This window comes from Helianthus annuus, chromosome 3, assembly GCF_002127325.2.
Source record: "Helianthus annuus cultivar XRQ/B chromosome 3, HanXRQr2.0-SUNRISE, whole genome shotgun sequence".
Lineage (NCBI taxonomy): Eukaryota > Viridiplantae > Streptophyta > Magnoliopsida > Asterales > Asteraceae > Helianthus > Helianthus annuus.
This window is the reverse complement of record NC_035435.2, coordinates 80,467,879-80,483,633: the sequence shown is the minus strand read 5'-3', so window position 1 is coordinate 80,483,633 and position 15,755 is coordinate 80,467,879. Positions and strand designations below refer to the sequence as shown.

General features: G+C 37.0%; 1 protein-coding gene across 1 annotated transcript; it reads left to right on the top strand.

The window, feature by feature from the left end:
• The first annotated feature begins 5,745 nt into the window (after positions 1–5,745).
• Positions 5,746–10,332, top strand: LOC110928947 (pinin). The gene is made up of 10 exons (XM_022172019.2): positions 5,746–5,939; positions 6,024–6,137; positions 6,227–6,289; positions 6,392–6,562; positions 6,848–6,961; positions 7,492–7,563; positions 7,636–7,719; positions 8,879–8,979; positions 9,269–9,353; positions 9,807–10,332. The coding sequence occupies exons 1-10, from the start codon at positions 5,862–5,864 to the stop codon at positions 10,182–10,184; spliced, it is 1,260 nt and encodes a 419-aa protein (XP_022027711.1). The 5' UTR covers positions 5,746–5,861; the 3' UTR covers positions 10,185–10,332.
• The last annotated feature ends 5,423 nt before the right edge of the window (positions 10,333–15,755 follow it).

The following is a 15,755-nucleotide window of genomic DNA, read 5'->3' as shown; positions in this document are numbered from 1 at the left end:
TCTAACAAACGGTTATGCAAAGGGTATGGATTACATGATATTGTTTTGTGATGGTTACATGATTTTACTGTATGATGATTCTGTGATTGATGTTGATGATTCTGTATGATTTACGAACACAATGCTTACTATTGCTATTACTGAACTATTAACTGTGAACTCGCTCAACTAGTTGTTGACTCTCTGCTGCATGCCTTGCAGGGCCTTAGGTACATATGGAGCTTGCACAAGGGAGAGCAGGTCGTTGTGGGACATGGATCGTGGATGCCATGTTAAGACATTTAAACATTTGAACTTATGTTATTCATTGGGTTTTCATACTTATGCTTCCGCTACACTTTGAAACTATAGTTACGTTTTGAACACCTATCGTATTGAATGATTGGTTTGCATTTACTTTTACTCGGTATTTAATTACATGTTCGATATGATTGGTGGCTTGATCCTGGTCATGTCACGCCTCCAAGCGGTGGTACTCCGCGTGTGGATTTTGGGGATGTGACAGGAAAAACCTCTGTTCAAATGTTAGCTACACTAGTCAAATTTTCGGGACGAAAATTCTTTCAACTTGGGGATGATGCCACAACTGAGATTTTTCAGTTTAACTCTGTTAACACAACTCCGTTATCTTTAACATGATTTAAAACATTCATTATAGCATTTCAGTTCATATTGGTTGGTTAAGTGTGTCACTCACGTAACAATAATTCATTAATCGAATTACCAAACCGCACATGAGTCTGACCCCGAACGTTGGTGAAACATGGACATAGTATTGCAAACATAGAAATATTAATATAATTTTGCGAATTTATATGTTTTTCGATATTTACTTGCATTGTGTGTAATTACGTAAACTTTCGTGAAATCGCGCGCTTTTACGTGTAATTGCTTGTTTCGTATTTTGTTATAATTTGTCAATTTTTAAAAAAATAAAACTTGGGTAATTTTATTTAATAATGCATGTTATTAGAAAAGGGCCAAGGGATCCAAAAAGCCCATTACTAGAACCCATGGTCTCCCCTTATTACTAAATTTTAGAAAATAAAAATAAAAAAACCCAACCCTACCTCCCACCCCAATTCATGAGATGCAGAGAACCACCCCCCCCCCTCCACACACACACATATCACGAAATTTTGACATTCAAAACACATACTAACAGAGCCCAATTCAAAATTTGTGTGTGAAGATGACGATAACATCGAACACCCAAAAGTCATGTAAGTAACCCACACCACAAACAATACAATCTACCGAAAAAGATACTAAATAAACGGCTTTTAAATGAAATTATTACAATACATAGAAACACTTTTGTATTACAAAGTTTACTATATGTGTACCCTACTTACAAGCAATATTCTATGCATAGGTACTATGTCAACGCAATCATAACCGATGATATTGAAGATGCCAATGTTGTTTTCTTTTATGAGGCTTTGACAACCTTGCTCAACATGACATGCGAGGAAACGATCACCGTCCATAAATACCATGACAAGCGAGAAATACCTGACAAAATGTACTCTGTCATCAACACCTAAAAACTCATGAGTGTGACAATCACACCTTACCACAAGGGCCGGTGTGAATAGCATTGCAGAACCACCCATCACCGCTCTACCACCACCTGCAACAACATCAGCACCTGCTCTATCACCTACAACAACATCAGCACCCAACCTTCCACCTACAACACCAATAGCAAAGATCAACCCAGCCAAAAGGCAATACCACAAATTCAAAGGTAAAATACCCACTTTCAGTAACATCTATACTATATAATAAAAGAAACTTATTTTGGGACATTTGTCATTTTCTCATTTAATTGATTAAAATTATTAATAATACTAATAATAATATTTAATCTAATCTAATACAAATCTACCTACTACAATAAAAGAAACCAACTTTGGGACACGTGTCATCATATGAGGTAATGTCTTATAGATAATTATTGTTTTATTTTAATCTCTTCTAATTAATTATAGATAATCCTTCTGCTAAATATTATTTCGTTTAATTATTACTTTTATATTTATCTATTTACTTCAAATTCAAACTTAGTTATCTAATTTGATATTAGAGAAAATTACGATTTTGACCCCTGTGATTATATCACTTTTACCCCTTTAGCCCAAAAAGGAATTTTTTAACATCTGAGCCCTCAACGTCTATTTTTTTAACCCTTTTGGACCCCAACGTCTTTTTTTCTAATCCTTTTGGCCCTTAAAAGTAAATGGATGGGGTTAGTGTTAGGGGTCAAAAAGGTTAGAAAAAAACACTTTGGGGGCTCAGATGTTAAAAGATTCATTTTTTGGCTAAAAGGGTAAAAGTGATATAACCACAGTGGCCAAAATCGTAATTTACTCTTGCTATTAACTATATAGATTTTATGTAAAACGGGTTAGTAGAACGATTGTTATGGTAGTTTAAAGTTGGAATTTGGTTATTATTTGGAGTTGGGCAACTGCAGCTCAAGAATAAGGACAATCTGTCGAAACCGAGCCTTGGCGTCGCGCGACAGCCAAGGGGTTTACCCGTCGCGCCGCACGACGGGGTTAAATGCTGCATTTTGTTGTTTGTCCAATGTTAGGCCTAAGGAACTTAAATTTGTATATTATGAAACTATCAAAACTTATGTTTATGATGGTTTTAAAAACGTATTTGATGTTCTGAATGATTTTCATGTCTCTATACTTATTTTTGAGCCGATTTAGAATATAAGTAATCTTATGAGCCTCCGGATAGTGAAAGTATGAATTTTTACCTTCGCGTTAGTGAAGGAATCTATATGTAATCGAACTTAGGAATGAATGGGTGTGCAAGATGGTGAGTATAAAATCCTATGCTATGGAAAGTTGTGATTAATACAAGACGTATAGGTTTACATGAATGAAAATGGTAAACGCGAGAGCTTGAACGTATGTGTGCAAGTAAGAATGTATACATATATGTGTAGGGGTATAAGATTGTATGCACGTGGGAGTTTAGGAATGCGAACATGTGTGTAGGCGAGATGTCATTTATGTACGAAGGAATGGTTCATTATGTATCGTAATTGACGAATACTAATGATTTGTCTTGAGATTGGAATGTAATACAGGTATGAGAACATCAGGTTCAAGAAGTATTGAAGTAGAACACGGAACAAGAGATATCAAATGGATTAAGTTTATATTGTTGAATGTTATACAGATTTTAATTGTACGATAATAATGTTATATGATGTTGACGATGATTAATGGTTAAGTTGTGAATGATGTCCACAGGTTTTATACGGATTTCTTCTACTACGCACGAAGGAAAGCGGACATGGAACGAGTTGATAGCGAGGATTGTACGGGAAAGAACGGTCACCTAGTTTGGATTATGTTACACTTGAAGAATTATTTTATTATGAATGTTGTTAATTCAATTAGTAAGCGTTAACGTTTTGTGACTGAGTCTTTACGTAAGTAATGTATTTAGTAATGTAAGAAAAATATTAAAGGCTCGTTTTTCCGCTGCGTCGTTTTTATGTTATTACGTGTTAGGGCGTTTCAAAACATGTTACTCAAATCGTACCGAATTCGAATTCGGGTTTGAATATTCAAACCGTGTCCTTATCGAACCAAATTCAAAATTCTTTTTTTAAATTGAATTTGAACCTATAATATCAAACCGAATCAACCTGATTACTCTAATTTGATTTTTTTTCTTTATTTCCTATGTATTAATTTACATCCTCTGTATTAATTTACAACTTTGGGTTGTGAGTCAAACTTACTATTCAATTTTGTATAAGTTTCTCTTCATATAGTACAAGTAATTGATGCTATGCTTTTCAAGGCATTTTTAATATATAGTTAAATACATGGTTGGTCCCTGTGGTTTGCGAAAATTACAGACTTGGTCCCAAGGGTTCACTGTCTCAGTGGTTGTAATTTTTAAACTCGAGTGGTCCTTACCACTAACCTTTATTAAATTTTCCAATTAAGTCTTTGTGAAATGACTAAATTATCCCTGAACAATTAAAAAAAACAAAAAGAGATGGCCCACCCCTCATTTCTTCTCCCCTATCTCTCTCTCTCTAACCCACCACCACCACCACCACCTCCACCTTCAACCCACCATCACCACCACCCCCTCCCCCACCACCACCAATTCCACCAATCCCCTAGTTTCTCCCCCAACCACAACTTTCCCGTTTTCCCCCAACACCCACAAGACACTCACCACCAACTACCACCACCACCGTCACCACCATCATCGTACTCGTCATCAACAACCCCATACAGTACTGAGATAGTGGAAACCGAGTTGACTCAACCCCCGGAAGTGAAAGATAAGACAAGACGTTGTTTAAGGCGGGTTATGGGGTTTTAAGCTCATGGGTTTTGAAGATTGGGTACGGGGTTCGGAGTAGAATTGGGTTTCAGTCGATTGTTTCGGTGGGTGTGGTTGCGACAGTGGTGGTGTATGCTAGGCGGTGGCAGCGGTGGCGGAGGCTGGCGGAGAGAGATTACAGGGAGAAGTTGTTGGTTCTGTTGAAGTCGAAAGATGAGGTTAGTTGGTTATCTGTGGTTACAACAGTGGCATAGGCTGGTGGGTTTGGGTCAATTTTTGCACTTGGTCGGAGACACATAGTGGAGAGACGAAGATGAGGAGTGGTGATGGTAGGTTGATTTTCTTCCACCGGCGGCAGAGCTCTGGGTGATCTTGATGAATGCTAGAGGAGGTGGTGGTGATGGTGGGTTGAAGGTGGAGGTGGAGGTGGAGGTGGTGGTAGTGGTAGTGGTGGGTTAGAGAGAGTGATGTGGGAGAAGAAGATGAGGGGTGGGCCTATCTCTTTTTGGTTTTTATTTATTTTTAATTGTTCAGGGACAATTTAGTTATTTCACAAAGACTTAACTGGAAAATTTAACAAATGTTAGTGTTAAGGGTCACCCGAATTTAAAAATTGCAACCAGTGAAACCAAGTGTGTAATTAGTGAACCCTTAGGACCAAATCTACAATTTTCACAAACCACAGAGACCAACCATGCATCTAACTCTTTAACTTTAATATAATAAAACAAGTGTAATAATCTTAGGAAAGTTGGACTTGGAAAATGCTTTATTTTTTTTCTATTTTACAAACATATATAATCTAATGTCATATATACTCTTATGTACACTATACATATTAACTATGTATTAGTTATCAATATGGTTTTCCTCGTATGATTAGTCAGTCATTAGGGTGAAGTGAGTGGTTAGTGGTTACCTAATGGAATAGGTAAACTCCCAATTCACCTAATTACATAGCACCATGTCAATTGTTTATCTAATGCTAAAAAATGTTGGCGGTGGTTTACCTAATGAGGTTTAGATAAACTATTTAAAAAAAGGGAAAAATGTGTGATTGGTTGAGAAGGCATGGACCCCACCACACACCTATCTCTCTCTCCCCTTCCCTCCCTCTCCCCGATTCGGTGAACCTTCACCGATTTTGGCCACCAATTCGGTAACACGTGATCGGTATAAATGTTGGCGGTAGTCATCGATCGGTGCCGAACAACTTTACTGCCCCACACCGTATACCCTTATTTTTTATAATAATGTTTTAAATTTTGGTCAAATTTTACGAGTTAAGATACCGTAATACGCGTGCATGATTCATTGTTTTTATATTTTGTTTTCTAGTTAATGAAGAGTCCCGACATGCCATGCGGGTAGTTATGTTATATTTTATACATTGTTGGGCTTTTATCAATGGGCTCAACCTAAAAAAACAGAAGTAGAAGTCTAGAACTAGAAATCGTAAAAAGAGGGTTTTGCGACTCCGCAAACACACAAGGGTTTCAAGAGGAAGAAGATCATCATCACAGTCACCAATGGGAACCACCCAAATCGAGAAGACTGAGCAGGAGCTTCGTAAGGAGATCGAAGAGCTTCACCGTCAACAATGGGAGGTATACATAAAAGATCCCATATGGGTATTACTTCAATTTTACATACATGCACACCAAGTGTTTGATTAATTGCTTCATCCACAGATTACAGAACGGCTTCGAGACCCTCGAGGGATCCGTCGGGGAGGTGGGACCGGGTCCGGTCCTCGTAATTTCACCGCCACTGGTCCACCCCGTCAACGTGGTTTTGTTAGACCTGTAAGGCTATGACTTCTTTATATGCATTGTGTGTTAATCTTTAGAGTGGTTGTCTGTTTGTTTATGGGGCAATTGGGTGTTTTGTGTAGGCGGATAGGAACGAAGAAGACCAACCCGCCCCCAAACGGCGGCTTTCGTCGACTGTTGTGAAGGTTAGGGAGATATAAATGACGTGGTTAATTTGTTTGAATAATTGAATGCCTGTTTTGGGGGTTTTAAAATTTTTTGATTTGTGATGTTTGTGGGTTGGGAAGATTGAAGAGGGGGAAATTGTTGAGGATGATGCGGGCGCTTCGAAGGTTGATGGTGGCAACAAAGATTCGGCTGCAGATACGACTGGATGGGGTGGCAATGCTGATAACCAGAACAATAGAAAGACTTCAAATTGGTCTAGGAGGGATGGTGTTCATAGATCTTCCAAGATGGTACATTTTTTAACATTATGCGGGATGGTGTTATCAAAAAGAATTATTAAAAAATTATTTATAGACAATATTTTAGCTTGTTCATATTTAAACACTAAAATCGGATTTCAAAAGTTCAGACCCATTGCAATCGATGGTCTAATTTGTTTAAATAGTGTTTAACTGCATAAGGCGCTGCATCACGCATCAGCTACATCACATGCGCATCATGTGATGCACACATTAACTGAAGCAATGGGATTTCTGTTTGTTACTTGTATTTATTCATTGTTGTGGGTTGATTAGGAATCTGAAGTTCCTCCATCTGAGAATGTTCCTAGAGTAATACCAAAAGATGAGGATCCCAGCTTGGTTAATAGGAATAAAAGAATGTTGGGACAGCTTCTTGGAACTCTTGAGGTAAGACTGATCTCACCCTCTTGTGCATATTTATATATTTGAATCGTGTTTGTCTCTTATTAGTTATACGATAGTATCTGGTTTTTTTCGTTTACATCTAGCTGTATTATACGTGTTCTTTGAGTAACCGTCTCACTAAAAGTAGGTCTCTCTTAATCTCTTTCCTACTGCACTTGGCTTCGTATACAAAATCACTTAACAGGGTTCAAAACTCAAAAGAGTAGACACCCCGCAATGCTTTTTTGTAAAATACTGGTTCATGAATCCAATCGTGTTTCAGTTGTTTTTCTATATTTTGTACAACAATGCGGATATGCTGAATTATAAATCTTAAAAAGTTCGGATTCGGAATATAGAAGTTTGAGTACATGGTCTGCTTAGGACTTGAGATAGGTTGTAAATGTTCTTATTCAAATGTCACATGGTATTTGTGTATATGGATGGTAAGGTAAGTTAGTACTTATGCCTTACATTACGTCCTATTGTATTAACAATTAACATGTTAACAACTTTTACATGTAAATTTTCAGAAATTTAGGAAAGAAGATGTGAAACTCTCTGGCTCAGAGGCATATATGAGGAGATCTGATTCTCTGAAAAAAGTAAGTTTCTTTCTCTTTAGTTTCTAGCATTTTGTTCCAAGATAATTTTCTTAATTTGATCACTTGTTATAGGCTGAGCAAAGAGCACGTGAAGAAAGTGAAAGATTGAGGCTACAGGAGCGTGAGCAAATTGCAGAAAAGAGAAGAAGAGACTTGGTTTGTTCTTCAATTTTTTTTTTTTGTTTTTATTTTTAAAATTTGAAGCCGTTAACTTGTTTATTATGTTCTTCTTTTACTTAACTAAATACTAGCGTGGCAAGATGGTTGGTTGATGCGAGTTGGGTAATAGGTCAAATTGTTTATTTATTAGTGCACATTGAAATGGTCCTGGCTGGGTTGACCCACAACCATAAATTTGAGTTATTTGTGTAAATATTGTTAATGTGTTATTTACTATTACAAACACAATATTTGTACAATGATTTTAAATAAATGATTTAGGAGGTTCTGATAATATAGATCTGTAGTCTTGTAAATGAACCAAACGTTCATGAACTGTTTGTGAACTTGTTCGGCGGGAAGTTCGTTTATTTAATAAACAAACGAACATGAACACATTTTCTTTGTTCATTTAATTAAACGAACGAACATGGACACATGTTTTATTCGTTAACTAATGTTCATGAACGTCCGTTTATGTTTGTTCATTTATTTACATTTGTTTTTTGTTCGTTTTTCTTTCGTTTCAATTTAAATACATAAGTAGTTATATTTATATGAATATTAAACATAAACGGAACTTTCTAACTACTTATATAAATATAATAACTAATTGGTAATTGGGCTTTCTGTTAATAAAAAGGGTTTTGGAATGGAATTTATCGTAATTAATCACTAGTTTATATAAAAAATTACTTTATGTTCGATTATGTTTAGTCAATTATGTTTATTTGTGTTGTTTATTGTTTGTTAAATTATGTTCGTTTATGTTAGTTTACCTTCGTGATTTGTTCGTTTAGGTTTTAAATAAACACGAACATGCACATTTTTTTAATAAGCAAACATGAACTAAAAAATGTGTTCGATTATATGTTTTTGTTCGTGTCCATTCGGTTCATTTACAGGCCTATAGATCTGAAACAGTGAGCTTATCCTCTTTCTTTGCTTTTTCTAAGCACTAGAGGTTGGTTATTAGGTCGAAATAGGTCATATTTGTACAGTGTTGGACCCCGAGGGGTTGGTTGGGTTGACCCTTTTGACCCACAACAACATTTTGAATTATTTCTTACAAGCATTTAATACATTTCTTATAGGTAATTAATACATCAATTATGTTTTGGCTATATGGTTCTTTACTAACTGGTCGTTCTTACAGACGCTTAGAGCACGTGTTGCTGCTAAGGCGGAGGAGAAGAAACTGGAACTCCTGTTTCTTCGGTGGAGCGAGCATCACAAAAAACTTGGCAATTTTTTAAGGTTTACTTTTTTTTTATATACAATGGCGTTGGTGCTTTTTTTATCTCAATACAAAGAACTATTTAATGATTTCTAATTTGATTGAGATTAATTATATTGCAGGTTATTTCTAATTTTGGTCCAAAAGTATCCATATTCACAATTTTATTGAGACAACGATAAGCTTCTTATGTTTTGAAGCTGCTGGATGGCTCGAGGATTCCCAACGTGCAGAATTTATAGGTTAAATATATGATTGTGTTATCGTAATTGCTTATTTCATATTGTTGCTGGATTGTAATTTTTACAGGACAAAAGCAGAGCCCCCTATTTATTACTCGTTTGCCAAACCGCTTGAAGAAGATTCTACCGAACTTGAGCAAAGGAAAGAGCTGGTGAGCTTCTGGCTGCATGCTATATATTCAACATTTTCATACATGCATATCATATATACGAAAGTTCTAAAATATTAATGTATTAGTGTAGAAAAGTAGTTTTCCTCTAATAAAAGTAGTTTATTTGATTGAAAATCAGATCATTATTAAAATAATATAAAAAATCAAAATTTTGTTCAAAGAAACTGTCGGATAAACCCGACCCAATTCAACCCATACACAAAATTATCCTTTTGACCCATAACCTAACCCGCCCGACCCACACATTTTGCTCCCTATACAAGTTTTACAAGTTGATATAAGTATTTTATGTTCTTATACGTGCGAATCATTCTCTATCTCTCTCTCTCTCTTTGTGTGTGTTTGTTATGTGTATATATATGTATGTGTATATTGTGTGTGTTTTAGATTTTGAGTTTTGGTTGTAAATATGACTACTTATTTTGTTACTAGACATTTCAAGAATGGAAGACTGCAAGGAGAGAGGAATTATCGCAATACCAACAACAGATTGGCGAACAATATGTTGCCAATGTTGAAAAAGAGCTTGAAAGGTGGCAAAACGGTAGACAAAAAAGAAACGCAAACAATGATACTTTGAACTTACAAGAAACAATGGACAAAGAACTTGAGACCCATAGGCTTGAACACGGGCCCAAGACACGTAAGATTCCCGGTGGCGGTGATAACGAGGACGATGATGACGTGGAAGACATCAATGCTGGTGAGGATGACATGATGGATGATGTGCTGGATGTTGATGACGGTGGCAGAAGAGCCGAAGAAAGTGTGAAGCTTGAGGTGCCACCTCCGGCTAACGAAGAAGATTAGATTAGTTAGTGATTTAAGTGTGGTTTTGTTTACCAAATTTAGTTGGCTTTTCATGTTACAATTGTGTGCATGTTTTTAAATTATTTTCTGCAATTTTGTTGTAACAGGATGTTATAGTGGATGCATTAAACTTGAAGAATTATGGTAACCAGAACATTTGAAAATGCAATAACGATATTAAAATAACTAAAACTAACCAAAAATAGACGAGTTGGGTAATGGGTCGAATTGAATATTGATAATGATATAATTTATGCCCAAATGATGTTCTATGTTAGTATACATGATTTACATTATACTATGTCATATGTCACTCTGATCACTTTCTTGATATAGGTGACTCTTTTTTTTTTTTCTATATTCTTTGATTTGATGTGTTGGTTTGCTGTTCGTTTTAGAGCGAGTGTCTCTCTGAAAGCAGTCTCTCTATCCTTAGGGATAGAGGCAAGGTCTGTCTACATCCTATCTCCACACCTTATAAGTAGCTTTGCTATTTACAGGATTTACGGTTGTTATTCTTGTATATAATTTAAGCACAATGAATAGGTTTTAAGCAAAATAAGTTGATTTAAAAAAACTAACAAATGGGACAAGATAAGTTCTGGGCAAAAAAAAGTTGAATTGAGTCGTTTAAGAAATATCAAGATAAGTTCATGTGCTATACGTATGCTAGACAAAGATGGTTGAGGTGTCGTGGCACGTAGGTGATGTCAGCGGTAGAAAATAGTACTGAAATTCAGCATGAGGAGGCTTAGAAGAGGGGTTTATGTAATTATGTTGAGTAAACTTCCGTTGTATTTCCTGTGGTTTGGTCGTTTTAATGGTTTTATCATATAATGGTTTAAAAATAGCCATTTTACTCCCTGATCTATGTAACTTATCATCATTTTGCTCCCCGTCTCAAACGACGTCCATTTCCACCGTTAAACCTAGTCACGTACCCCTCACATGAGGGTATTTTGGTAATTTTGTGTATAAAATAAAGGGTCCATTTCCACCGTTAAAACCTAGTCACGTACCCCTTACATGAGGGTATTTTGGTAATTTTATGTATAAAATAAAGGGTATTTATATAACAGATACTCTCTCTCTCTCTCTCTAACTTCTCAGCCCCACCAGCCACCTCCATCAAGCCACCACCATCAACCTACCGATCACCACCGCATTCCCTTCCAGATTACCGGAATCACTTCCAGACTAGCATCATCGCCGCCAGACCACCACCACACCAAGGGATTTAGGGTTTGAAAAACTCAATCGTCACACCAAACTAAAGTTGTTGCCACCCCATTTCTTTCAAGAATGTTGATTAAACCCTAACACCTAGTTGCTACCCCTAATCGGAAAATGGCGAAGCTAATGGTGGTGGTGGTTTAAACTGTCGATGATGATGGTGATGTTTGTAGGTCTAGCCGTTTCTTCGGCGAAGGTTCAGAGGATGATGGTGATGGTGGTACTTCGACGATGTTTGAAGGGAACTAGATTGACTACAAGTAGTGGTAGTGGTAAGTATATGTCTAGATTTGACGACGATGAATGTGGGTTACAACTACCGATGCCTTCCAAGGTTGAATGTATGATTTTACAGGAAACCTTTTCTTGATTTCCACTTAGAGTTGAATGTGATTTTCACTTGGAGTTGAATGTATGTTGTCATATTTTGATTTTGATTTGGTGGTATGAATTTATAGGGTTTTAGAGAGAGCAGAGGAATATTTGTGGAGAGAGAGAAAGAAAGAGAGAGTGGTGGTGGCTGGTGGTGGTAGCAGATAGTGGTGGTTGGTGGTGGAAGTAGTCAAGTAGGTGGTATGGTTGGGTTGGGTTGATGGTCGAGTGGGTTTTTAAATGCAGAAGCTAAAGGCTTTAGATTGGAAAAGACAGAATTACCCCTTATGTGAGGGTCATGTGACCAGGTTTTGACGATGGAAATGGACGTTGTTTGAGGTGAGGAACAAAATGATGATAAGTTACATAGACCAGGGAGTAAAATGACTATTTTTAAACCATTTAAAACGACCAAACCACATGAAGTAAAACAGAAATTTACTCTTAACTATATTTGGATTAGGTATACTAAACTGTTCCAATCGAAATGGAGAGAGTTACTGATTGTAAGTTTGAGAAAAATATGTATTTAATATTGAATTACCTAGAATTTTGACGCCTAATCTACAACCTCACATAAACACGCAATTACAACATTAATCCAACATTTAGTTAAATAAAACTAATTGAGCCCGACAACAGGTCAAACTAGAATCACGTAAACAGGATTCTGAGCAAAATGGGTTCCAGTTAAAACGTGTGTTTTTAAAAAAGTACCAATATTATTAAGTTAAAACGAGTTTTGACATAAATAGACTCGGGTTAAAGTGAGTTTTTTTTATATTGAATAACGTATATAAATGAGTTCACCCACTTTTTTATGGCAGCTAGTGGCCATGGGGAAGCGGCGGTGACGATGGTCAAGGCGTCATGGCAGCTATGACGGTGGTGGCGTCTTGGTGTTGCTAGTAGCAAAAACGACGGGCTTACCGTACACATAGTAACGTGATCTTAACCAGACACGTATACGAGCCCTATATTAGGTGTTAAAAGATCAATTCATTGTCTACGCTTAACAAGTCCCCCTAATAAATTTTGCATGATGATGACTTACAACTAAGACTAACGAACATCCCTTCTAATAAATTGCTAGGTAATCTTTTTTTAATGATTTATTTAATGATGACAAGAACTTGTATACTTAGATTAGAATAAAAGTACCAACAGCGTGTTCTTTGGATCTGATTAATAGCATGCCAACTATAGTCGCCTTTGGGACTTAGAGATTATAGGCCTATTACTCTTGTTGGGGTGGTTAGTAAGGTTATCTTTAAAATCTTTGTGAACCGTCTCAAAAAGATGATGGGTCAAGTTATTTCAGAGGCGCAGTCGGCTTTTTTAGCAGATCGTTTTATTCTTGATGTCCCGCTTATGCTTAACGAAGTCTTGGAGTGGTTAAAGAAAAGAAAAAGAAAGGCGTTTTTGTTAAAAATAGATTTCGAAAAGGCCTATGACAATGTCAATTGGAATTTTTTGATTTCTATTATGTCTCAAATGGGTTTTCATCCTCTGTGGTGTGAATGGGTTAGAGACATTTGTATTTCTTCGAGAGCCGCGGTCTTGGTTAATGGCTATCCTACTTTTGATTTTAAATGTGAAAAAGGTCTGCGTCAAGGAGATCCGCTGTCTCCGTTCTTGTTTCTGATCGTGATGGAAGCTCTGTCGTGGTTAATAAAGAAAGCCAAAGATATTGGAGTCTTTAAGGGTGTTCGGTTGGCAGACAATGAAGCGGATTTAACCCACCTTTTTTATGCAGATGATGCCCTCATTTTAGGGGAGTGGTCTAGAGAAAATATTACGAGTATTGCTAGGATCCTCCGCATTTTTTATCTTTGTTCGGGTCTCCGTATAAATTTGCATAAGTCTAATATTTTTGGTGTGGGTGTGGAGGATTCCGAGGTGGATAACATGATGGATCTCTTGGGATGTAAGAGAGGTGGTTTCCCTTTTAGCTACCTTGGTATTCAAGTGGGGGCAAAGATGACTCGAATCAGGAGCTGGGATCCGATTTTGGAAGTTGTTAGAAATCGCCTTGTCTCTTGGAAAGCGAGAACACTTTCGATAGGCGGTCGTCTAGTGCTCATTAAGTCGGTTCTTGAAAGCTTACCCGTTTATTATTTGTCCCTTTATAAAGCTCCCAAGGCTGTGACTGACTCGATCGAGGCTATTATGAGGCGTTTTTTTATGGGCGGGCGCGAGTGAAGAAAAAAAGATCTCGTGGGTTGCTTGGGATATTGTTACAACTCCAAAAAATAAGGGGGGGGGGGGTTAGGAGTGTCCAAATTGCAAGAGGTGAATGATGCGCTTTTGTTAAAATGGACTTGGAGATTTAAACAAGAGGGTAGTAGCTTGTGGAAGAAAATTATATTGGGGTGTCATGGGTCGAGTAGACCATGGGCTACGCTTCCATGCATGGCGTCGTCAAATGGGTGTTGGAAATATATAGTTAAAGCGGGAGAGAAAAAAACCCAAGATGGTATACTTCTGAATTCGTTCTTTGTTGGTGACTTAGGTGATGGTTACTCTATAAACTTTTGGAGTGACATTTGGTTAAGAGATGCCCCTCTTCGAGTTGTTTATCCCAACCTTTTTAGCTTAGAAAGAAGCAAGTGGGTCACGGTTTCTCAGCGGATTCGATGGGTTAACAATTCTAAAGTTTTGCAGTGGGAGTGGCGTGAAACACCTTCATCGCCTGAAGAGGTTGCCGAGTTATTTCATCTTCTTAGTGATATCCATGATTTCTCTTGGAGAGGTGGTAGAGATTATTGGAAATGGAGGTTTGATAAAGATGGTATGTTCTCAGTTTCATCGGCTAAGAAGCTTTTGTCCAACAACGTCTCGGGTGACAATACTTCGTTGATCAAATGGAAGAGTTGGGTCCCGCTTAAATGTAAAATTATGGTTTGGAGGGTGGCCCGAAATCGGCTTCCTACAATTGCTGAGCTTATTAAACGTGGAGTGACAATCCAACAGACGGATTGTGTTTTCTGCCAAGGGGAGTTGGAAACATCTTTACATCTTTTCACCGGGTGTGTGTTTTCGCATGAAGTGTGGTACAGAATAGGAACTTGGTGTCGGCTGAATCATGGTTTTGCTTTCGACGTCCTTGATCTTCTTCACATTCCAAAGACTCAATTAACTTCGAAATACAAGAGGTACATTGTAAGAGGCATTGTTTACACTACGATGTGGGTGTTGTGGAATGAACGTAATGATCGAACTTTCAACAACAAAAGAAGGAGACTGGCCGAGATTGTGGAAAATGTTAAATCGATGGCATTTTTTTGGTATCGCAATAGGTCTAGATGTAAAGATGTTAATTGGAAAAATTGGTGTGTTTGTCCTTTGGGTTGATGTTGTATCGTTTGAGTGCTCGTAGGTCCTTGCTTTGAGGGCTCTTCGAGTTGTTTTTTAATGAAGTTTTCTTTTCAAAAAAACTATAGGTAAGTCATGAGCATTCCACTATATATGGGACTACTACATATGTTGATTAATGGTATATATTGATGAACGCACATTGAATGGAAGAAATAATGACAAAACATTAAAGGCGAGTTACCCTATGCCTATATGCTCACAACCTCTCTTTAACAAGTAACAACCACTTCTACTTATAATAAAAATATCCCTCTTTTCAACACTCATGAAATATTAATGAACATGAGGTACATGTCAAATCAATACATTATCTTGTGCTATAAGAAAGAGACATACTTGTACTATAGAATAACAAGCTTATTAAACAATAGACATAAAGTTAATTATCCGGATGGTATTTGTGGTTTCACGTTTTTTCACGTTTAGTCTCCACCTTTTGGAAATAGCAGGTATGCTTCATATGGTTTGTTATTTTGTTACTCGGATAGTCCCCCGAGTGAATGTCAGTTAGTTTGGTCAGTTAAGTTGGTGTGAAATTACTAAATTGTCCTTACTAAACATACAAAGCTGATTTATTATTTAAAAGAA